General features: G+C 49.4%; 1 protein-coding gene across 2 annotated transcripts in view; it reads left to right on the top strand.

Annotated features, from left to right (window-relative positions):
- The window catches only part of PRKDC (protein kinase, DNA-activated, catalytic subunit), a 683602-nt gene that overhangs the window by 36494 nt on the left and 621567 nt on the right, over positions 1 to 25541 (top strand). For both annotated transcript variants that reach the window (XM_029591248.1, XM_029591249.1), the window contains exons 5-6: positions 6567 to 6675; positions 20655 to 20767. In XM_029591248.1, coding sequence (XP_029447108.1) covers positions 6567 to 6675; positions 20655 to 20767 — 222 coding nt within the window. The remainder of the gene's footprint in view (positions 1 to 6566; positions 6676 to 20654; positions 20768 to 25541) is intronic.

Here is a 25541-nt window from a genome sequence, read left to right as displayed (position 1 = left end):
CCCAGCCTGCCACCTGAGAGCTGCGCAACCTGAAGTGGCCTCCAACCTATGCCGGCAGTGCGAAGAGGCGCAGGGGGAACCTAAGCAAGGCCCCCCACAGCCAGTAGAGGGATCCGGATCCACTAATGATAGTACCCGGACCTCTGTATCTCCGAATCGGTGCCTACTCAGGGGGGCACCTCGGGGGGCCTCCACTGGATTCAGTTGGACCCAGGGACCTTTTCCTGGGTGGAAATCTTCAAAGGGCTGCAAACCTTTGTCCAGGCACAATCGGCACCGCCTTCGACACAGACCTAGTCCTCCACCAGAAGCGCAAGACCTTCCAAGCACATCTCGCACCTACCCAGACTTGTCTCATCCAGGCTCCCCTTAGGGAACACAGACACCTCGGGGGGAAGAGTCTGACACCCTGGAGGAAGGGGAAATCCCCCCCCCCAGGGATGGAACCATACCGAACCATGATGCGATTCTTCTCCAAAGACGAGTTACCAGCTCTCGTCTCTCTGACCCTGAAGACACTGGCCATTCCAGGCACAAGCTCCACAGCAGAGCCAAAGACAAACCCAGTTTTGGTCGGCCTCCATGAGGCCTCATGCTATTTCCCGATGCTGCAGGCCGTACGACAACTGATTGACCTAGAATGGAATGCCCTGGAAGCTGGCTTCAAAGGAGGATGGGCGAGCCCTATACCCCCTGGAACCAACAGCCAAAGAACTCATACGGTTCCCAAAAGTGGATGCCATGGTCTGCACTATCTCAAAGCGCACAACTATCCCAGTCGAAGGAGGAGCTGCGCTCAAGGATGCCCAAGACAGACATCAGGAATCCATCCTTAAACAGTAATTTGGTGTTGCAGCGATGACCCTGCATATCGTTTCCTGCTGCACCGTGGTGACACGTGCCTGCTCACTCCTCTGCAGAGATGCAACCACCTCTGCAGAAACATTAGAACCTGCGATATCTTTCCTCATGGATGCGACCTCTGACCTGGTACGCACCTCAGCCAGGTGGGAGTCTCTTCCATAGTGGCAGCCAGAAGACAACTATGGCTCCGAAATTGGTCAGCCGACTCGACCTCCAAAACGAACCTCACGAGAATGCCGTTTAAAGGATCTCTCCTGTTTGGGAGCGAATTGGAGAAGTTAGCCAACATGGGGCGAATCTCCAGTGCCTCGTTTACCGGAGGACAGGAACAAGAGAAATCAGCGCTCCTCCCCCCAAAAACCCAGCACTTCAGACTGTACAAGACACATACTACCAAGCACCTTGTCCCGCAGGCAGGGGCCAGTCCTTTCGAAACACACACAAAAGAGGGGAACAGGCTCAGGTACAGGTCCCAGCCGCACCCCACAATCGGGCCGATTCAGTAAAGTCCGCGGGAGAGCAGGCGAATGCCCGCTCTCCTGCACGTGCACAGGCCGCTTTCCTGTGTGCGCGCGATTCAATATGCTAATTAGGCCCGGGGTAAAACCAGGTAAAAGGATAAAAGGAGGCGCTGGGGACACTAGCACATCCCTAGCGCCTCCTTTTGGACCGGAGCGGCGGATGTCAGCAGGTTTGACAGCCGACACTCAATTTTGCTGGCATCGTTTCTCGAGCCCACTGACAGCCACGGGCTCAGAAATCGGATGCCGGCAAAATTGAGCGTCCGGTTTTCTACCCGACAGCAGCGGGCCGACTTCAATTTTTTTTTTTTTTTACTTTTGGAATGTTTCGGGAAAGTTCTACTGCTTTTCTGTGCACTTTCCAGGTGCCTGAAGAAATTAGCGCCTACCTTTGGGTAGGCGCTAATTTCCAAAAGCAAAATATGCGGCTTGGATGCACATTTTGTTTTCTGAATCGCGCGGGAATACCTAATAGGGCCATCAACATGCATTTGCATGTTGCGGAAGCTATTAAGTTCGGGGGATTGGACGCACATTTTTGGCCCCTTACTGAATAAAGGGGTAAGGGAAAACGCGCGTCTAATGGTGGGTTAACAGTGCGCTCTGGAGCGCACTGTACTGTATCGGCCCGAATGAAAATCAACAGACCCATCCACAGGAAGAAGCCATAGTGGGCAGACTTAGCCTCTTCTACCAAAGATGGGTTGAGATAGCGCCGGACAAGTGGGTCCTAAACATCATTTGAGAGGGATACTACCTGGACTTCCACAGCATCCCTCCAGACAAATTTGTGAGATCACCGTGCCACTCCCTTTCCAAGAGGATGTCAGTGGAAACCACACTGACAAAACTACTCAGCCTAAAGGCGATAACCACAATGCCCAAACAACAACAAAATACTGGTCACTATGCCATCTATTTTATCGTTCCCAAGAAGGAGAGGATGTTCAGGCCCATCCTGGACCTCAAGACCGTCAGTTGCTACCTGAGGGTTCCACACTTTTGCATGGAAACCCTACGTTCAGTCATAAAGGCAGTACAACCAGGAGAATTCCTGACTTCTCTAGATCTGTCCAAAGCCTATCGCTACATCCCGGTCCATCACGACCATCAGTGCTTCCTACACTTTGCGATACTAGACCATCATTACCAGTTCCGGGCACTACCCTTCGGCCTAACTACTGCTCCTCAGACGTTCACCAAAATCATGGTGGTAGTTGCAGCGACACTGGACGATTGGCTGATCAGGGCAAAATCTCTAGAGGAAAATTACCAGGCAACCACCAGAGTCAAGAATCTACTGCAGAATCTCGGATGGGTTGTCAACACAGCCAAGAGCTGCCTGCAGCCCTCCCAATCGCTAGAGTAACTGGGAGTCTGGTTAGACAAAGACAAGGTGGTTGTTCTCCCTACAAGGAGAAGGAAACTGATGGACCAGTTGCGAAAACTGTTGAACTGTGCTCATCCCAAGGTATGGGACTACCTCCAAGTCCTCAGTCTCATTACATCAAAACTAGAAGTCATCCCATGGACAAGGGCCCACATGCGCTCACTACAATGTTCCCTACTGTCACTATGGAACTACTCCATTCGCTTCCAGCTACCGGCAGAGGTTCGAACCCAGCTCCAATGGTGGCTACAGGAAGACAATCTGAGCAAGGGAGTAAGACTATCCCCACCGAGCTGGATCTTGCTCACCTCGGATGCGAGCCTGCGAGGGTGGGGAGACCACTGCCAGGAACTGACGGCCCAGGTGCAATGGGACAAAGAAGAGTCGGGATGGAACATAAACCAACTGGAAGCCCGAGCAGTCAGACTAGCCTGCCTACGATTCAGTCAGTGATGTCTGACAATGCCACAACAGTTGCCTACATCAACCGCCAAGGAGGAACCAGAAGCCAACAGGTATCCCTGGAAATAGACCCCTAATGACATGGGTGGAAGCAAACCTGCAAGGGATCTCAGCCGCCCACATCGCGGGAAAAGACAACGTCACTGCGAACTACCTCAGCAGAGAGAGTGTAGACCCAGGGGAATAGACGCTGTCGACCACAGCCTTCCAGTTGATAGTAAACCGCTGGGGAACCCCAACCATGGATCTCCTGGCAACCCGGTCCAACGCCAAAGTTCCCAAGTTCTTCAGCCGTAGACAAGAACCGCAATCCCGGGGAATCGACACCCTCGTCCAGACCTGTTCACAGGAAGACCTGCAGTACATCTTTCCCCCATGGCCACTACTGGGCGGTATCATCCGCAAGATAGAACACCACAGGGGGCTAGTACTTATAGTGGCCCCGGACTAGCCAAGAAGACCATGGTACGCAGACATGCGAAGACTTCTTGCGGGGAACCCTCTGTGCCTACCTTCACACAGGGACCTTCTTCGGCAAGGACCGATCCTCCACGAAGACCCAACTCTATTCTCTCTTATGGTCTGGCCATTTAGAGGACTCGCCTGAAGAAGAGCGGATACTCTAAGGCAGTAATTGACACCTTGCTCCTATAATGCAAGTTCTCCATGTCTCTAGCTTACATCTGAATATGGAGAATATTCGAAGCCTGGTGTGAGGACCGCGAGATCCTTCTGCGGACAGTCAAAATCCCCATGATCCTGGAATTTCTGCAGGATGGGTTGAAAAAGGGTTTGTCTCTCAACTGCCTCAAGGTTCAGGTGGCCGTGCTGGCCTACTTCAGAGCCAAAGTGGACGGCATTAGTCTATCAACCCATCCAGATGTTTCCCGCTTCCAGAGAGGGGTCAAACAAATCCGACCACCATTGGAATCTCAATCTAGTACTAGACTTCCTAGTGGGAGCTTCGTTCAGACTTACTCGCAGTCTGTCACTACGGCTCCTGACCTTGAAGACCTAGTTGCAATATGTTCAGCCTGTCGAATCTCCGAGCTTCAAGCCCTATCCTGTCGAACCATTCCTCAGGTTCACACCGGGATCCATACAGCTACGCACTGTCCCCTCCTTTATCCCGAAGGTGGTTTCTCAATTTCATATAAACCAAACCATATCGCTACCATCTCCAGACGAACATAAGGACTTTGAAGACTCACGCCGGCTTCGCCATCTAAACGTCAGCAGACTCTTAGTCCGATACCTGGGAAGGTCAGAATCCATACGAAAGACGGACTACCTACTCGTCCTTCACAGCATGAGGAAACAAGGGGAAACGGCCTCGCAGGCAACCATAGCCTGCTGGATCAAAGAAGTAATCAAGGCGGCCTACATAGAGGCAGGGAAGCCTCCACCTGTACAAGTCAAGGCCCATTCTGCAAGGGCCCAGGCAGTGTCCTGGGCAGAAACCAAGATGCTGTCACCTGCCGAGATCTGTCGGGCGGCGACGTGGTCCTCCATACATACCTTCTCCAGGTTCTACCGCCTGTATGTCCAGGCTGAGAGGAAACATCCTTTGCAAGGGCAGTACTAAGTGGGCACAGGCAGCCTCCCACTCGGTTCAGAAGTAGCTTTTGTACCTCCCATTAGTCCTGAGTCCATCTGCTACACGCTAGGAAATGGATAAATTACTTACCTGATAATTTAGTTTTCCTTAGTATAGACAGATGGACTCAGCATCCTGCCCACAGCCGCCCCGAAATCTGGAAATCTCGAGTGACAATCCCCGAGAACAAGACAAGCATGGGTAAGCCAGGTATTGTCCCTAGTTCAAGACATCCTAGTTGCCGGGTGTTGGCATTATTCGGTTGAGTGCACTGGTGTCTCCAATTTGGAAATCAGTTGAATCCAGTCCTAGTTAATCAAGTTATTCAAACACACACATATCCACAATTGCTTTTCGAGGTAAATACTGAAGACCTAAGCTTCCTGCACAGGTATATGTAGGCTGTCAGCTTGAAATCTGACTCAGTCTCCCATCTGCTAGCACGAGTACACTATACCCATTGGTCCTGAGTCCATCTGTCTACACTAAGGAAAATGAAATTATCAGGTAAGTAATTTCTCCATTTCCCATAATTATGCTGCCCATAATTTGTAACAACTGAAGTTTATGGGCACATTGTAGTAGTCTAAAACTGAAATTACAAGGGCATATACCATTAACTTTAGGGCTTCAAAATCCAAAAAGGACTCAGCTGATGCGCACTCCCTTTTAACTTTTTTTTTAAAAATTTTTTATTTATCAATCTTTTATTTATATTAACAAAGTTATATTTTGTAATGCAATTTAAGAGATTATTTAAGAAATCTCTAATACAATTAGCAAAAAAGGGAAAACCAAATATTCTCTTATTTCTCAAAAAGAAACATTGGAGAGAGAGAGATTACCAAAGAAAAACAGAGGAGCTTCAATGAAACTAATACAAAATAAAATGCTGCTTGATACCCCAAGACACACAATAATGATCCACACTATAAATTGGTTACAGGGTTTTGTGCTCTGCTATTCAAGAACTCCGGTAATTGCTCTGGGTTAAAGAAAACATAAGTATTACCGGAAAGCTTTATTGTACACTTACAAGGCTAACGTAACTGGAAATTTGCTCCTAAAGTTATTACTTCGGGTCGTATTAATAAAAAAGCTTTACAATGTAACTGAGTTGGTCTAGCCAAATCTGGATATATCCCAACTTGATCCCCAAAATATGGAACATTTAAATTCTTAAAGTAACATCTCATCACGTAACTAAGGTCATGCTCAGAAAAAAAAAAGAAACAAACAAAGAGTCCGCGCTCATATTCCAGTTCTGTTTCAGACAGCTAAAGGAGGTTACAGGTTGGTTGCTTTCCTGTCATATATTCTACTGTTCTTAAATGTTAACTTTTGCTTGATTCGTTAATTCGTGGTGTTTATTGCTTGGATAATCTTAATACTGAGGGGATGCAGGCGGCACACCAGGTTAAGAGAGGGTGCCCTTCAAGTTTTTCTCTGTCTCCATCTGCTGGAAGTGAGGCATAAGTCACAGTCTGGACTGATCCGTGGCACTACAGGAATGAAAATTAGCAGGTAAGAACCAATTTTCTTATAAACCTAGTTCTTGGACATAGAAAAGCAGTAGAAGTGTTTCTGAACTGAGAAGAATCAAGCTTTCCCACATACAGGAAATTGTTGCAGTACAACTTTTAGATACGGGAGGATATATGTGGCTTTATCTGTATGTCTGAGATGAACACTTTTCCCAACTTCTAAAAATACTTTGCTGTTGCACTTCTAGGTACTTCAGCAACTAAAGAATTACTATCTGACTGAAGAATTCAAAGTTAGAGAAATCTTTAACAAATTCTATGGTGAACTTGGTGTGAAGAGTAAAATACCAGATACAGGTAAAATGTTCATTAGTACCGAAATAATTCCAGGTTAAACTATGCAGCAAACAAATGGGGAAAGCTGGGTACATAATTCTAATTAAAAGCCAATGGTTGAAATGAAGGTAAGGAGTGCCAGAGGCAGTTGAGGGTTAAAGCAGTACTTGAGAATAAAAGGATGCGTTGGTATGCTGTTCTTGAGGATTCGTTCAATAGTGACCTTTCTGAGGCCTTGACGAGCATTGCTGTCAGTTTCTGGATAGCTGGCTGCACTTGAACTATTGTAACTAATGTGCCATCTGTCAAGTGTAGCAATTTCCTAGCGTGTAGAAGATGGACTCAGAACCAATGGGTATAGTGTACTCGTGCTAGCAGTTGGAGATGGATCAGATTTAAATCTGACGTCAGCCCCTAGTACATATACCCCTGCAGGAAGTGCAGATCCTCAGTATTTTCCGTCTCCAAAGCAGTTAGGAGCTATCTCGCGCTCGCTGAGCGTTCTACCAAATTTTAAAGAAAATTCCTACCTGAAGACGAGCCCCGCACTCCTGCGATGATACCCTCGGGTCCCTCCCCCAGTTGAGTTTCCCGAGGTGATTTCCGTGGTCCCTTGGAGATAAGAGCCTCGGTCCGGTGGCTGAATCGCGGCAGGGACCTAGCCCCCGAGTGAGAAGGGCTCGGGCGCGGCATGGAGGCAGCCTCGGTTCGGAGCCGTTTGTGGCGAGGACTTAGCCCCCGAGCGAGACTAGTTCGGGCGCGGCTTAAAGGCAGCGGGTGCACCCTCAAAAGCGGCGGTGAAGGTAGTTGCCCTCTCCCTCCGCAGCCGGAGACCGCCCGGGACGAGACTGGGAAGCGCCGAAGATATAAGGTAAGGTAGAAATCTTTACTTGTGCCGGTCTCCAAGGATGAGCGCAGGCCATTGGCCGAAGCCAGCGCCACCGGGTTGATCCGCCCTAGCAGGGCCAGACCCTGGCATTTCCAAGGGCTTACCACGTGGAGACCCTACGAGGTAGTTGCCATCTTTCCCGCATGGTCACCGTCGCCATCTTGGCTTAATCTCGCCGTTCTCATCGCCGCCGGCCGAGCGCACAAAATTACCTGTGCGCACAAACCTACTTCCCTGTACGTACCAGGATCAGTCCAGACTGCTGGGTTATGCCTCCCGTCCAGCAGATGGAGTCAGAGAGAAACTGAAAAGGCACCACTGATATACCCTGGTGCGCCCCCTGCGATCCTCCAGTATATCTCTGACTCCAGCAGATGAGAGAGCATAACCTTGCGGTCCTGATCTCCTGTAAATTGAATTGTGAAGGGATTTCCCTATCAGGTTTGACTTAATATAGAGGAGAAATCCTGTGACTAGATCAATTAGTGATTTGTACCTAATTTGGTAATAATAAGTGGAGCCATAGCAGGCCAGGCAGGGCACTGCCCTACAGCCTTTTCCCGGGGTTTTTTTTCAGTCTTACCCAGTGAGAGGAGGGGAGGATTAATCGGTGGGCCGGTCACTCTCCCTATCCGCCTCCTGAGAAGTTTCATTCCTCGGAGAAGAAAGTTTAGTCGGGTGTGCTACACCCCCTGCAGGCTCCACCAGCCACTTGTCTGTGAGGTACTTTAGCTGCCGGTGGCAGCGCTATTAAAAAAAAAAAAAATTTAAAAACGAGGTAATTGTGTCCACTGCCTGCGTTCCTCACTGTGGTCTCCGGAAGGGGTGGCTTGTCACCCAGCCCTTACTCGCGCCGTTTTTCGCGCCGTTTTTTGGTGTTAAAAAAAAAACAAAAAAAAAAACCATGCCCCGAGGCACTGTTTGTACGGCATGTGGGGAGCCGGGCTGTCGGCTCTCCCGCGAGGGCCTTTGCTCCCGGTGCCTTCCCGGGGGTGAGGGTTCCTCGCGGGGGTCAGCCGCGGCCGGGAGCTCCCCTTCCCCGCGGCGTGGGGCACGGCCAGCGTCGGCCAAATCTCGGCAGTCCGCGCTGCCGATACCGGGGGCGGCGGCCATTTTAGAAAATTCGGCGGTCATTTTAAATGACTCGGATCGCGATGCGGTTTCGTCGGAAGAAGGGGATGACTCCCCCCCCCCCCTGTCCCCACCGGATCTTAGCCCCCGCGGGTTACCAGGGCCTGTTAATTTGCCACCTGTGGGAGCAAAAGGAGGTTCTTTGAAGAGGCCTCATCCCTTTTCCTCACAATTTGTACTTTTGCTCCACAAGGCTTATATGGAGGCCGAAGCGGAATGGGAGCAGGGTACTCCTGCCCCAGATAAACGGGGGAGACTTTCTACTGGTCTCTTTGGCTTGGGGGATGCAGCCCCGGCTCCTCCTCAACCTCCGCAGCAGGCTGCTCCAGCTTCTTCGGCTCCCCCTCCAAAACCTCCTCAGCATGTAGCTCCGGCCCCCCTTTCACAGGATCCGTCTACGCCGGATCCTGATATGGATGTAGGGGGTACGGACAGGTTGAGGGGGATGATCCTCAGATACTCCGCTTATTTCATAAGGAAGAACTGGAGCCCTTGATTGCCCATGTTCTTCGGGAACTAAAGATTCCAGTACCCCAGGTTGACTCCAATTCCCAGCCAGAGGATTTTGAATTAGACGGGCTCCGCACGCCTGCGCATGCCTTTCCTTTTCATAATAAACTGTTTCAGCTTGTATCCCGGGAATGGGATAATCCAGAGGCAACTCTTAGGGTCAGCCGCGCTATGGATAAGCTTTACCCTCTCCCTGCGGATTCCTTGGAGCTCCTTAGGGTGCCAAGGGTGGATTCGGCGGTCACTGCCATGGCTAAACATACCACCATTCCCGTAACAGGGGGTACGGCCCTTAAGGATCTTCAGGATCGGAAGCTGGAGACGTTGCTTAAGCGCATCTTTGAGGTTTCGGCTTTGGGAGTACGGGCGGCCGTTTGCAGCTGCATGGTACAAAGGGCTACCCTTCGTTGGGTACAACAGATGTTGACATCTCAAGATCTGCCTCCGGATGAAGCAGAGCAAGCCAACCGTATAGAATCCGCGGTGGCTTACGCCGCGGATGCCTTTTATGACCTCCTCCGCACTTCGGCCCGGTCTATGTCTTCGGCTGTGTCGGCACGGAGGTTACTCTGGCTGCGTCATTGGGCGGCGGACTCTTCCTCCAAGGCCCAACTCGGTTCCTTTCCCTTTCGGGGCAAGTTGTTGTTTGGCACCGAGTTAGAAGACCTTATCCGATCTTTGGGGGAGAATAAAGTGTTTAAGTTGCCAGAGGACAAGCCTAGATTTTTTCGCCCTTCGGGTACCTTCCGCGGACGGTTTCGCGGGCAACGCCGTTTTCGCTCGGGAAGGGGGTCCTCTTTTGCTACCCGACAGCCGTCTCCGCGTTCCCAGTCATGGACTCCTTCCTTTCGTGGTAGAAGGCCGGCACGCGCAGGGGCATCTCATACCTTCGCCACCTCTAAGGCGGCTCAATGAAGGGACGCCGGTCCATTCCTCCGTCCCGGAGGTAGGAGGACGACTCTCTTACTTTCGGGAGGAATGGGCCACAATTACCTCAGACCAATGGGTCCTCGACATTATATCTCACGGCTACGCCCTAGATTTTGCAAGGCCCCTGCGCGATTTGTTCCTTATCTCTCCCAGCGGTTCTCAGGTAAAGCAACAGCGAATTGCTCAGACCCTGGAGCGATTGCAAGCGCTGGGTGCAATAGTGCCTGTGCCGCCCGCCGAGCAACGCACGGGCCGTTATTCCATCTATTTCATCGTTCCCAAGAAGGAGGGCACATTTCGGCCAATTCTGGATCTCAAGCGAGTCAACAGGGCGTTGCGCATACCGCGGTTTCGGATGGAGACCCTGCGCTCGGTCATAGCGGCGGTACACAAAGGCGAGTATTTGGCTTCCTTAGATCTCACGGAGGCTTACTTGCACATAGGGATACAAGAGTTCCATCAAAGATTTCTGCGCTTTATGGTCCTGGGATCTCACTTCCAGTTTTGTGCTCTTCCGTTCGGTCTGGCGACAGCTCCGAGGGTGTTCACCAAGGTAATGGTGGTGGTGGCGGCGAGTCTTCGGAGAGACGGAGTGTTGGTACACCCGTATTTGGACAATTGGCTCATCCGAGCAAAATCGCGACGTCTCTGCGAAGATGCGATTCAGGCAGTCCTTCACCGGCTCCACTCCTTGGGGTGGGTGGTCAATTACACCAAGAGCCATCTGATCCCCCTCCCAGAATTTGGAATTTCTGGGCGCCTCGTTCGATATGAAAGTGGGAAAGGTTTCTCTCCCACAGGCAAGGATGGAGCGTCTGATGGCGCACGTTCGCCGTCTCCTCGCCCTTCCCCTGCCTGTGGTATGGGATTACTTACAGGTTCTTGGATATATGGCATCCACACTGGATTTGGTTCCGTGGTCATTTGCGCATATGCGGCCGCTACAGAGGGCGCTTCTGTCTCGTTGGGACCCCAAATCGGAAGAGTTTCAGATACCTTTGCCACTCTTACCCCCAGCGAGGACCAGTCTACAATGGTGGTTGGATCCGGTCCACTTGCTCCAAGGCACCGATTTGGATCCGCCTCAATGGATCATTGTCACGACCGATGCCAGTCTGACGGGCTGGGGAGCAGTCTGTCAGTCTCAGTCCGCTCAGGGATGTTGGACGCCTCCTCAGACCAAGTGGTCGATCAATCGTTTGGAAACAAGGGCGGTTCGCCTAGCATTACAGCACTTTCTGCCTTTGATTCGGGACAGAGCAGTTCGGGTTCTGTCCGACAACGCAACCACGGTAGCGTATATAAATCGGCAAGGCGGTACACGGAGTCTACCGGTAGCAACCGAAGCCAGCCAGTTGATGGTGTGGGCAGAGCAGCACCTGTCTCGGATTGCGGCGTCCCACATCGCAGGAGTCGACAACGTTCAAGCAGACTATCTCAGCCGGCAACGACTAGACCCGGGAGAGTGGGAACTATCTCCCGAGGCACTCAGACTCATCTGTCGCCGGTGGGGAACTCCCCGGTTGGACCTCATGGCAACTCGTTTGAATGCCAAGGCAGCTCGCTTCTTCAGTCGCAGAAGGGAACACGGGTCGGAGGGCGTAGACGCGCTAGCTCTTCCCTGGCCTGCGCACGTTCTTCTGTATGTGTTTCCACCGTGGCCGTTGGTGGGGAAAATATTGCGTCTCATAGAATCCCACACGGGACCCGTCATTCTCGTAGCTCCGGAGTGGCCGAGGAGGCCGTGGTTCGCCGACCTCATCAATCTAGCAGTGGACGGCCCCTTGCGGCTCGGTCATCTGCCTCGACTCCTTCGGCAGGGTCCAGTATTTTTCGACCAGGCCGATCGCTTTTGTCTAGCGGCTTGGCTTATGAGAGGCGGCAATTGAGAAGGAAAGGATATTCCGAGTTGGTCATTACTACTCTTCTGCAGGCTCGTAAGCCCTCTACCTCGGTTGCTTATGTCAGGGTATGGAAGGTTTTTGACTCCTGGTGTCAGGGTCTGGAAGTGCCGTCGCGGAAGGCTACGGTGTCTCATATTCTGACTTTTTTGCAAGAGGGTCTAAAGAAGGGTTTATCCTATAATTCTCTGCGTGTGCAGGTAGCGGCCTTAGGCTGTTACCGCGGTAAACTTGACGGAGTTTCCATTGCCATGCATCCGGACGTTGCACGATTTTTAAAGGGAGTTAAACATTTGCAACCCCCGGTGCGACCTATCTGTCCTTCTTGGAGTTTAAATTTGGTTCTCCGGGGTCTTTGTACTTCTCCGTTTGAGCCTCTACGAAGGGCTACTCTCAAGGATCTCACTCTCAAAACTGTTTTTCTCGTCTCTATTTGTTCAGCTCGCCGAATCTCGGAACTTCAGGCGTTGTCTTGTAGGGAACCTTTTCTCCGTATTTCTAATTCGGGGGTTTCTCTACGTACCGTTCCTTCGTTTTTGCCTAAGGTAGTTTCCGCCTTTCACGTCAACCAGACGGTGGACCTACCGGCATTTGCGGTGGACGGGGCTGAGGTGTCGCGGCAACCGGAACTTCGCAAGTTGGATGTTCGAAGGACGCTCTTGCGGTACCTGGACATTACCAACCACTTTCGGTTGTCTGATCATCTGTTTGTCTTGTGGGGTGGTCCAAAGAAGGGAAATAAAGCTTCAAAAACTACGATCGCACGCTGGTTGAAAGAGGCGATTGTGTCTACTTACATTTCCCAAGGTCGCGCCGTTCCGGAGGGTCTTAAGGCTCATTCTCTGTGCTCCCAGGCGGCGTCGTGGGCAGAGAGTGGGTTTATTTCCTCGCAGGAAATTTGCCGAGCGGCTACTTGGAAGACATTGCACACCTTTGCGAGACATTACCGTTTGGACGTGCGCGCTCCGGTGGACTCATTCGGCAGTGGTGTGCTTCGTGCGGGACTGTCAGGGTCCCACCCCGTTTAGGGCAGCTTGGGTACTTCCCAGCAGTCTGGACTGATCCTGGTACGTACAGGGAAAGGAAAATTAGGACTTACCTGATAATTTTCATTCCTGTAGTACCAAGGATCAGTCCAGACGCCCGCCCATTTCAGTGAAGAGTGTAGAGTCCCGCAACTGTTGTTTTTTCGTGTTTTTCGTGTTCCGTTTTTTACGGGCACTTGCTTGTTTTCATGGTTTCCTCGTTTTTTCCACATGTTCATATACGTTTCATCTTTATATTGAGCTAGTCACAGAATTTGCCATTGTTTTCTAATTTCATACTGCTTTGTTATGGATTATACTGGAGGATCGCAGGGGGCGCACCAGGGTATATCAGTGGTGCCTTTTTAGTTTCTCTCTGACTCCATCTGCTGGACGGGAGTCATAACCCAGCAGTCTGGACTGATCCTTGGTACTACAGGAATGAAAATTATCAGGTAAGTCCTAATTTTCCTTTCTGTGCCTAAGTTACAAGCACAAGAACACTCAGACGCATAAGTGGCACGCGCAGGTCCCGGTTGCATGGACTACGCGCACTCGACTACCGGCGCGCACATCCGGGGTTAAGCACACAGATACGCGCACAACTCGATTTAAGTGCACTAATACGCGCTCAAGTCCACGCACGCGACCAGGGGATCCGGAGCGAAACATGTACGCGCAGGCAACCTCGACGCCGCCAAGATCTGAAGTAAAATCCCTAGGCCTCTGCTCAGCATGCCACCTCAGGGTCGCCCAGAGCCAGGAAGCAGACGCTCTATGCACCCAATGCGAGGAGGCCCTGGGAGATCCACCACAACTCACTCGCCCAGGGCCGGGGACTAGCTCTTCAGGGGGCTCCCTGGAGCTAGCAACACCCAGCGGAACCCCCTCCCAGCCGGAGGCTCCCAGGGAAACAGCGCCACTCAATGTGGACCCCTCGTCTATTTCTTGGGTGGAACTCTTCAAGGGGATTCACGCCTTTGTCCGGATGCAAACGGATTCCCGGGTGGGCCAAGTAGTCCTATCTTCGAGGGCATGGACTTCTCAGAAGACGAAGCCGAACCTCTAGAAGAAGGAGAACTTCCCCCGGGGACAGAACCCCACCGAACCATGAGGCGGTCCTTCACATGGGAGGAGCTCCTGGACCTGGTCTCCCAATGCCTGGCAGAACTAGCGATCCCGGTTTCAGAAACCCAGGGGGGATCCCGAGGAGAACCCATTTCTGGAAGGCCTTCGACAGACCTCCCATCATTTCCCGCTCTTGCGAGCCGCGCAACAGCTTATTGACCCCAGAGTCTGCCTTTAAAGGGGGAAGGGCCTTGGCCAGTTTGTACCCCCTGGACCCAGCAACCAAAAACATGCTCGCTTGCCCAAGAGTGGACGCCATGGTCTGCGCAGTCTCCAAGCGCACCACCATCCCGGTGGAGGGAGGAGCAGCCCTCAAGGACACGCATGACCGGCTGGAAGCTATGCTTAAGCAGTCATTTGACGTGGCCGCTATGTCTCTTCAGATTGCGGCCTGCTGCACCGTGGTGACACGTGCCTGCTTATCCCAGGCCAGGAACGGCACACCGGGAGATATCCTTGACCCAGCGCTATCCTTTCTAACGGACGCAGCCTCAGACCTCGTACGCACAGCGGCCAGAGGAGTATCATCGGCGGTGGCGGCCAGGAGACAGCTCTGGCTCAGAAGCTGATCGGCCGACCCATCTTCCAAAACACGCCTCACAAGAATGCCATTCAAAGGATCACTTCTGTTCGGCAGCGATTTAGAAAAGATGGCGGGCAAATGGGGCGAATCCCCAGTACCGCGCCAGCGACAGCCTTCCAGAACCTCCAGGGGCAGAAGCTCGCAGCGCTTCAACCCATACAGGAGCAGCTACCAGGCACCCAGCCCTCCAGGCAGGAACCAGTCCTTTCGGAGCAAGCACAACAAGAGGGGAAACAGCTCGGGCTCAGGGCCCGGCCGCGCTCTGCAATGAGAATCAGCCGACCCATCCAAGGGAAGCCATAGGGGGCAGACTGGCCCTATTCTACCAAAGATGGGTCGAGATAACTTCGGACAAGTGGGTCCTAGCCATCATCCGGGAAGGGTACTACCTGGACTTCATACTCACCCACGTCCGGGGGGGACAAGTTTGTGGAGTCTCCCTGCCATGACCCCACCGAAAAGGCGGCAGTGGAAGTTACACTGGCCAGGCTACTGAACCTCGAGGCCATAACTCCAGTACCTCCTCAGGAGATAAACTCTGGTCATTATTCCATATACTTTCTCGTTCCCAAGAAAGAGGAAATGTTCCGACCAATCCTGGACCTCAAATCCGTAAACCGATACCTGAAGGTCCCCCGCTTCCGCATGGAAACCCTGAGATCCGTAATAAAGGCAATACAGCCAGGAGAGTTCCTCACCTCCCTGGACCTGTCAGAGGCGTACCTGCACATCCCAATTCATCAGGAACACCAGCGTTACCTACATTTCAAGATTCTGGGCCATCACTACCAGTTCCGGGCCCTACCCTTCGGGCTAGCCACAGCACCACGGACGTTCACCAAGGTGATAGTGGTAGTGGCGGCAATACTGCGGAAGGAAGGAGTCCTTGTACATCCTTACTTGGACGACTGGCTGATCAGGGCAAAGTCACCAGAGGAAAGCATCCAATCAACCAACAGAGTCAAGTCTCTATTGGAGAGCCTCGGATGGGTGGTCAACACGAAAAAGAGTTCACTGCAGCCCTCACAATCATTGGAGTACCTGGGGGTCCACTTCGACACCAAGGAAAACAAAGTCGGCCTGACTCTCACAAGGAGATCAAAGCTGTGGAACCGGTTGCAATCCTTGATGAGCGACCCTCGCCCCTCGGCATGGGATTACCTGCAGGCCCTAGGGCTGATGGCATCCACACTGGAAGTGGTCCCCTGGGCGAGGGCCCACATGAGGCCTCTACAACACTCACTGCTGTCCCGTTGGAACCCACGGTCGCACAATTCTACCGTACGCTTACCTCTCCCGGGTACAGTCCGGACCAAACTACGCTTGGGGCTGCAGCCCAGCCACATGAACAGAGGCTCAAGACTGTCATCCCCAACCTGGACTCTGCTAACGACAGATGCCAGTCTACGGGGATGGGGAGCACACTGTGAGGAACTAACCGCCCAAGGGCAGTGGAACGCAGAAGAGGCAGGATGGAACATCAATCGCCTAGAAGCTCGGGCAGTCAGACTCGCCTGCCTGCGGTTCGCTCAAAGACTCCGAGGCAAAGCGGTCAGAGTGATGTCCGACAACGCCACAACGGTTGCCTACATCAACAGGCAAGGGGGAACCAGAAGCCAACAGGTGTCACTGGAGATAAACCCACTGATGGCATGGGCGGAAGCAAATCTACAGGAGATCTCCGCCGCCCACATCGCCGGGAAGGACAACATCACGGCGGGCTTCCTCAGCAGAGAAAGTCTAGACCCAGGAGAATGGGAGCTATCTCCCGCAGCCTTCCGGATGATAGTAGACTGGTGGGGAACACCGGAAATGGACCTCCTGGCGAACAGAACCAACGCCCAAGTACCCAGATACTTCAGCCGCAAACGGGATCTACAATCCCAAGGGATCGATGCCCTGGTGCAAACCTGGCCACAGGGCACCCTACTATACGCCTTCCCGCCGTGGGCCCTTTTGGGCGCAATGATTCACAAGATACAACTACACAAGGGACTAGTTCTTCTGGTGCCCCCGGATTGGCCAAGAAGACCGTGGTACGCAGACATGAGAAGACTGCTGGCAGGGAACCCTCTACCCCTGCCCCCTCTCAGAGACCTGCTACAACAAGGTCCGATCATCCACGAGGGACCCGACTCAATTCTCTCTTACGGTCTGGCCATTGAGAGGGCTTGCCTGAAGAAGAGCGGATACTCGGGGGCGGTAATAGACACCCTCCTCAGATCACGCAAGTTCTCCACATCGCTAATATACATAAGGATCTGGAGAATATTTGAGGCCTGGTGCGAAGATCACGACATCAAGGCACGCTCACTTAAAGTTCCCGTGATGCTGGAGTTCCTACAGAGCGGACTTCAGAAAGGACTGTCCCTCAATTCCATCAAGGTACAGGTGGCAGCACTGGCATGCTTCGGCACCAGGGACGACAGTGATAGCCTAGCCTCTCACCCGGATGTGTCAAGTTTCCTGAGAGGAGTCAAACACATTCGCCCACCGCTGAAGTGGCCGGTACCTCTGTGGAACCTCAACCTCGTCCTGAACTTCCTATCTGGATCCACCTTCAGACCTCTTCGAGGCCTATCACTCCGTCAGCTGACCCTGAAGATTGTCTTCCTCCTGGTAGTTTGCTCAGCGTGACGCATCTTTGAACTACAAGCACTGTCTTGCCGTGAGCCCTTCCTTAGGTTCACCCCAGGATCCATCCAGCTGCGCACGGTACCGTCATTCCTTCCCAAAGTGGTCTCCCACTTCCATCTGAACCAGACCATCTCGCTCCCCTCGGCGGGAGCCCTGGAGAATTCGGAAGAAATCCGTAACCTGCGTCACCTCAACGTTGGCAGAATCCTCTCCAGATACCTGGAAATGTCAGAACCCGTACGGAAGACGGGACCACCTGTTCGTCCTTCACAGCGGGAAAAGACTAGGGGAAGCAGCCTCGCGGGCAACCATAGCCCGCTGGATCAAGGAAGTTATCAAGGCGGCCTACGTAGAAGCAGGGAAACCTCCACCTCTACAGGTCAAGGCCCATTCAACCAGAGCCCAGGCAGCGTCCTGGGCAGAAATAAGAATGATGTCGCCTGCCGAGATCTGCAGGGCGGCGACATGGTCCTCCATCCATACCTTCTCCAGATTCTACCGTCTGGATGTTCAGGCTCGGGAGGACACGGCATTTGCAAGGGCAATACTAAGTGGGTCACAGACAGCCTCCCACCCGGTTCGGAAGTAGCTTTTATACATCCCATTGGTTCTGAGTCCATCTGCTACACGCTAGGAAATGGAGAAATTACTTACCTGATAATTTTGTTTTCCTTAGTGTAGACAGATGGACTCAGCAGCCCGCCCTTGGCTGCCGTCACGCATGGTATTGCAAATGATTCAAGGGTAAGCCTCCTTTCGTTTACCTAGGTCTCCACCCGGCTGGGTGTCGACGCTTTCCGGTTGAGCTCCCTGGCGGTCTCCAGCTATACTCAATCGACCAGTTCAAATTATTCCAGTTAATCAAGTTATAACGTTTATATAGTTACGAAGTTATACAAGTTAATCAAATTAACCAATCGGTCAGTCAAACATATATCCACAATGCTTTGCAAGGAAGAATACTGAGGATCTGCACTTCCTGCACGGGTATATGTACTAGGGGCTGATGTCAGATTGAAATCTGATCCGTCTCCAACTGCTAGCACGAGTACACTATACCCATTGGTTCTGAGTCCATCTGTCTACACTAAGGAAAATGAAATTATCAGGTAAGTAATTTCTCCATTGCTGGCACTAAATTTGCTGATCTCTGGGTGCTAGATGAGGATCTCTTTCTCCTCATACGTTTGTCACGAATCAGTGCAGCAGAATTCATGTCACAGAGGCTATGAGGTGAACATTTCTGCGAATGCTGCTGGAAATGGACTGAGACCACCAACTTATTTCACATGGGCTACCTTTCTAAGTCCCTACCAGCCTGAGCTGGATTTCACCTTGTGACTTAGAGGTGAAAGGTTCTGTATTGCTGCAGTTCTCTTGATATGAAAGGAAGACAGATATATCTGTAATATTGCTCAGCATCCTGTAAAAAAAAAAGAGCAAAATAGGCTCTTCAGAATGTTTTCTTCTTTTACAATTGTTAATCATTAAGTGTTTCATTTTCCTGCTACGTCCGACCAGACTAGTAGTTTATATCCTGCCTACTAGCAGATAGCGACAGAGAGGACACACTTTCTCTGTGTCGTCATCATTGATATCACTTGGTGCTGCACCAGCAATAGCCAGTATTTCTCAGTCTTCAGCAGATAGTGAATACATGCTGGACTGGGGTATTAGGATTTCTTGGTGTCAGCCTCCCTGGTGGAGATGGTTCCAGAGCCACAGCTTACATGTTCTTTTCTCTGGTGGAGCATCTCTGCTCCTACCTAGGGCTACAAATTTTGTGATTACTTCCCTAGAGAAGTATGTCTGGGTCATAGTTCTCAGGGTTCCCCTCACGGCCTGGTTGAGCAGAGGCCTGGATGTGACTCCTGGGTTCCCTGTTGAGCCTGGTAGAGTGGGGCTTGGCAAGTGGCTCAGGCCCCTGTGGGTGGCTCCCAGACTTCCAGCCAAGCCTGGTTGAGAATTGAGAAGTCTGATAGGGCAAGCCTTTGGCAGGTGCTCCTTACACAAGCCTCAGAGTATTTGGACCCCCCTCCTTCAAACACTGCTCCCCCCCCCCCCCCCACCTCCCCAGCTTGAGTTTAATTTTCTTTCTTCTGGTCTGATTGGGTTAGATAGCAGTAGTAAAGCTGCTTCCCTGTATGTACCCGGGTCAATCCAGACTCCTGGGTTTTGCCCTCCCTCTAGCAGATGGAGACAGAGAAGTTTTCAAAACAAAACTCCGCCTTATATAGGATGGTACTTTGCACCTCCAGCAGATGGTGGAGGTGCAAGGCCTACAGTCTGCTGATCAGGGGCGGATTGGCCTATTGGGGTATCGGGCATCCCCTGGTGGGCCGATCGCTCCAGTCACGTGGTCTGCCGTGCGCGGCCGTGACAGAGCCGTGCTCTGCAGGCCACGTGATGTGTCCTGGGCAGGCCTAGGTGGCTGGTGCTGATTGTTCATTGGAGTTAGAGTAGTGAGTTCTGTGAGTTTTAGAGAGTTTTCGGTCTGTAAAACGTTTTTACTTTGATTAAAAAAAACAACAAAAAAAACCAGTTTCTCTCCTGAGCCTCCCAGGGGGTTTGTAAGGACCATCCCCCGCTGGTTGTTGAGGCAGCTGCATTACAGGGTCGAGGGCCCTTTTGTTCCAAACTAGCAGCTGGGTGCGACACCGGTGTAGCCTCTGTCTCAAATTGCTACTTGTCAGAGGGTAACCCACTAGTCCGGACTGTTGTAGCAGGACTCAAAGGAAGGAAATGAACAGGTAAGACTAAATTTCACCATTGTTAATTATGTAAAACATATATAGTAAGAATTGCACATTTATTTATTTATTTTTTTATATACCGACATTCAACTAAAGTCATCACATCGGTTTACATATAACAAAAATTAGAGAGGTTACATTGTAATAGAAAGTAAAACAGAAAATAATAAAACAGAGAAGGAGAAATTAAAAGAGAGATAAATAAGTTAGAATTAGGTGTTAATTCTTCTTATGTTATAAATGCTTTTTGAAAAAGCCATGTTTTTAGATTCTTTTTAAAAGATGATTATTATTGATAATGATGGGTTTAATTATACACTTAGTATGTTTAGATCAATTGCAAATATACTTACAAAGAATCTAGTGGCACACAAGCTTCTTTTCAATGATATCGCAATGTAAAACAAACTTTATTATTTCATATTGAACATTTCTATGAAGCTAACAATGTTTTAGCTTGTAATATTCAAATCTAAGGATTCTCTTGCATGGTATGTATTTACTCTTTTGCAGTATTGGAAAAAGTGTATGAGCTGCTGGGGATCTTAGGAGAAGTACAACCTAGTGACATGCTTGACAACTCAGAAAAACTTTTCCGGGCTTACTTGGGTGAGCTCAAAACACAGGTATGAAAGCACTTTCCTCTTCTTTAGTAGATATACAAATCTGTCCATTGTATCCTGAATTAGGATTCATGTCTATTAAGGCTTCAAGCGACTTTGACAGATCAGTATAAGTAATTGTTGTATAGAACCTATTGTCCTGCCATCCAGTTGCTTTTAAAAAATATACATACTTGATTTTTGGCTATGCTGAATTGCTTTGCCACAAGTAAGTATGGTTCCACACTGAGAAAAAAGCTGACTTTACAGTTTCTGCTGCCCTTACCCAAAATGTATTTTGCAGGTGTGCTAGAAGCTGGCTTCTGATTCCTTGCAGTGTTCAGTCCATGAGTAACTCTAAATAATTATCTTGGAATAGATACAGGTCAACTAGGATTGTATAAGTGTTATTGAAATGCACCTCAGCTGGAATTTTCAGAATAAACATTTTGTGTGTTGGGAAGAGCTGCACTTGTATATCAAGAAAAAAAACAAGAACTCAAAACAGTAATTTTCAAAAGGATTTACATTCATAAAAGTAGCATATATCATTGAAATTTCCAAAAGTCTGTTTATGCGTTTCAAGTACATTTAAGCACATAAAACCTATTGACAATTCGATAGCATATCTTTTTGCAATTTTCAAAAGCCCGTTTAAGTGTGTAAAGAGTATTTACATGCATAAAACCTGGTTAGAACCACATAAGTCCTTGTGAAAATTACCCCCCAAAAGTCAAGTTTTATAAATTTAATATTGACCTCACAAGCTATGAGTACAACAGTATGTTAACACTGCATATTTCATGAGGATAATATAAACTGTTCACATTTAATTCTGACTTTCCATCTTGCAGGACATCAGTCTGTACTTAAGGGTATGTTGAGAACCTTTGTTGTGGAGTAGTCCAAGAGCTGTTGTTCCTGTTAAAATCTCACAGCCACATCATTATACAAGTATTACCTCCCTCCTTGTCTCAATTCTGCCATTAGCCTTCTCAGGAGACAAACTAGTGTTTGTGCTCTTTTGTAAACATACAAGAGGCGAGCAAGGAATATTCTCTCATGGACCAAGGTGGCTTCTGATAGAATATGACCTGTGAAATACACAGTGATATGAATACCGAATGCCTTTGTGGCATTAGAAGTAGAAAATACTCTTGAAAAGGCGTCTGTCATAGTGACAGAGCTGACAAATACCTACTGTAAATGGGAACCCAGTGGTGGTGTCAAAAGATCCCAAAAGACCAGAAAACTCCTACTTGTGGGAGACTCAATCATCAGAGCAATGATTTTGGAGTAATGATTTGAGAGAAGGAACATCAAATGCCTGCCAGAATCTTTGGCTAGCAGGGACACTAACCATATTCTTGGTATTACAGGAGCAGAAAGAAGAGAATATCATAGTCCACTTGTGGTTCAATGATCTGGCTAGAAGCCAAGTTAAGTTTGTATAGGAGGGGTTTAGGCAGCAGATAGGCTACTCTGTTTCTATCTCTTACCCCTTGCTGCAAACAGGTATTTTGCATTAACAGCTTTAATATATGGTTGAAGAACTGATGTAAAGAAGAGAGTTTTAGATATAATTTGTTAGATACATGGTGATTTACAATCTAGACAAGACAAAAAAAGTTCTGGGAGTTTTGTGATGTTCAGGAATCTGATTTGAGAATCTGGTTAAAAGTGTCATGCCCAGAGAGAATCAGTCTTAAGCTTTGAAAGTTGCTAAAGTGGTACAGTTTCTAGTTGCCATCAGCCATTTTTTGGAGCAGTTGGTCCTGCAACCAATGAAGAAGAGGAGCTATTTTAGATCTAGTTCTTAGTGGAACATGGTCTGGTGAAGGGGTTACTCAGGTGGAGCCACTTGGCAATATTAATGATGCAAATTTGGACTACAAGTTCTTTTGGAAAAATGTAAAAGGGCATCTGTTTCAAAAAGCATTTTAAGAGTAATTTTAATTTGTTTTAACTTAAATTATGGTTTAACATTTTTTTTGATTAATTATTTGATGTTTCTGGTCATATGTAAATTGCTTAGTATGCTTTTACTATTATAAGCAGTGAACCTATAGATGAATAAATTCTGATGTAAAAATCAGATCCAAAATATGTCCATTCTTTTGAATGGCTTGCTTTGACCCATTGTGACATAGCAAAAAAGAAATGTCTAAAACACACCTTCAGGCTCATCAGCATGGAAGTTGAAGTCTCCCAATAAAACAAAATGAGAACTGTGTGTATTATAATCATTAATCAGTGTAATAAAATCTTAGATTCCTGGCTGTTTATGGGGAGCAGCTGGTAAATAAAAAGCAGAGTCAACTGGCTGGCTTTATCTAATTGTAAAAAGAGAAATTCAGTGGTCATATTAACATTAAAAGAGAACTTCTTTAAAAGATCGAGCTAAGGTGGATAACAGCAATGTCACCTTTGCACTTCATCCTGTACCTATTAGAAAAAAGAGTAATTAAGTAGGTGAAGAGAGAATTTGAAAAGAAGCTTGCCATAGAGGTAAAAGCAAATAAAAACATTTTCAAGTACATTTGAAGCAAAAAGCCTGTGAAGGAGTCCGTTAGGCCACTAGATAACAGAGGGGAAAAAGGAGATGGTCAGGCATGTCAAGGAAATGGCAGAAAAGCTCAATTCTTTGCTCTGTCTTTACTAAAGAAGATGTCGGGGGTCAAACCCAAACTGGAAACATTTTTTGATGACTATGACTGAGTGATTAGCTGGGATCACTATGAAACTGGAGGACATAACTCAGATTGACAGACTAAAGAATAACAAATCACTGGGACTGGATGATATTCACCCCAGAGATCTGAAGGAATTAAAAAATGAAATTGTAGACCTGTTCATGGAGATTTGCAATCTATCATTTAAAACAGCCATTGTACTAGAAGACCAGAGGTAGGACAATGTGGCGCTAATATTTAAAAAAGGGCTCTAGGGGTGATCTGGGAAACCATAGACTTCTGAGCGTGTCATTTGTGACAGGCAAAATGGTTTCGGATCAACTGGTCCATATATCATGATTCTCAAACCTTGCAGATTTCTCCCACATGTTCCTGTCAAAAACTTCCAACTATGCTTTAATCAATGCTTGCTGTATAGTCAATAGAGCACCATTAATCTTTGATCTCATTACTGCTCATGATCTGCCTCTTATTTATCTAGAAACCTGGTTAAAACCTGGAGGTGCCTGCTGCTTTATACAAGCTTGTACTTTAAATTTCAGTTATACATCTAACTTGCCAGTGCTTATATTCTTGCCTATTTTCCTCATTTGGGTCTGCTTTCCAATTTTTGAATGATGCCTTTTTGGCTTTAATCGCCTCTCTCATCTCACTATTAAACTACACCACTAGTCGTTTGATTTTCTTTTGATCTATTTTAATGCATGAAATGTGTTTTATTTGAGCCTCAAGACTAGTAATTTTAAACAGTGTTTATGCCTCCTGTAAGTTTAACCTTGTGGATTGCTCCTTTCATTTCTTTTCTAACAAAATGAGGACTATCCAATGTAACTATTGTGGAGCCTTTATTCTGAGGGAAATGATCTGGAAACTTAAGGCTTGCTCCATTTGTTCAGAACTCTCTTCCTTGAAAAAGGAGCTGGCTGAAGTTAAAGCTGAATTAGCTGCAATAAAGAGTTTCACCCACTTTACATTATTCAGGAATTAATTCCCCATTCCCTGTACGTACCCGGATCAGTCCAGACTCCTGGGTTTGGCCCCCCCTCTAGCAGATGGAGACAGAAGTTTACAAACAAAAACTCCGCCTATATCTAGGCTGGTGCCACCTAGAGTCCGGCAGTATTCTTCTGTCTCCTAGCAGGTGGAGAGGGTGCCAAACCTACAGTCTGTGCTGAGGCCTAGATTTAGGTGGTAGTTAGTGTGTAAAAAATAAAAAAAGAGAAAGCAGTTTGAGAGTAGGAAGCCGACGGATTGGGGTTCGGACCGCAGAGGCTTGCCTGCTGGTCACCGAGCCTGCCTCCCAGAGGGTAGTGAGGTCCTGAGGGGACCATCCCCTCTGGTTGAGGCCGCTGTTACGTGGGGGAGCTCCACTGCCAGCGTCTATCAGGGCTGGGGGTGACATCAGGGTGCCCGGTTCCCTCCCCCCAGCTAGACCCGGACCTGATTTACCAGTAACTGTGTCTGTGTGTTTTTAAAAAAAAAAAAGTACTGCCTGTTTTCTTCTTTTGTCTGTGCCTCGTCTCTCCTGTCCTGTTCCTATGAGGGGGGAGGTAGAGGATCGCCGTCGCTGGGGAGATCTTTTCTTTTTTGTACTGTGCCTACCCTTTTCTCCTTGTCGGGGCCGCGATGCCGCGGAGAGCTGCATGTCAGGCCTGCGGGTCCGCTGCCACGCGGCTGTCAAGGGACAGCCTGTGTTCGTCATGCGTTTCCGGCGGGGAGGGGGGGGCCGCGATGCCGGCAGGGTCCTGGGGCAGCAGGCAGGTACGCGCCAGTCAAGAGGTCGGCAGGCCAGCGATTAGTGCCGGGCCGGGTCCGGGCGCCATTTTGTTTTCTTCGCCAGCATTTTCGGCGGGAACGGCGGCCATTTTAGGTCTGTGGGAAGCTGCGGCAGGTGCGTTGCTGGCGTGTGAGGGGGAGGACGACCCTTTCCTGAGGTTATCCCCGCAGCGGGGGGGGGGTCCCCAAGGGGGACAGTCGCGCTTCTGCCATGGGGGCTTTCTCTCCACATCCCTCTGAGGGGGAGGAAGAATAGGCCTCGGACTTGTCCTTTGGGTCCGCGTTTGTTCTGCTTATGCATAAGGCCTTCAAGGCCCGTAGACGGGCCA

This window comes from Rhinatrema bivittatum, chromosome 2, assembly GCF_901001135.1.
Source record: "Rhinatrema bivittatum chromosome 2, aRhiBiv1.1, whole genome shotgun sequence".
Taxonomy (NCBI): domain Eukaryota; kingdom Metazoa; phylum Chordata; class Amphibia; order Gymnophiona; family Rhinatrematidae; genus Rhinatrema; species Rhinatrema bivittatum.
Note: the sequence above shows the minus strand (reverse complement) of the source record. Positions and strands in the feature narration are given on the sequence as shown.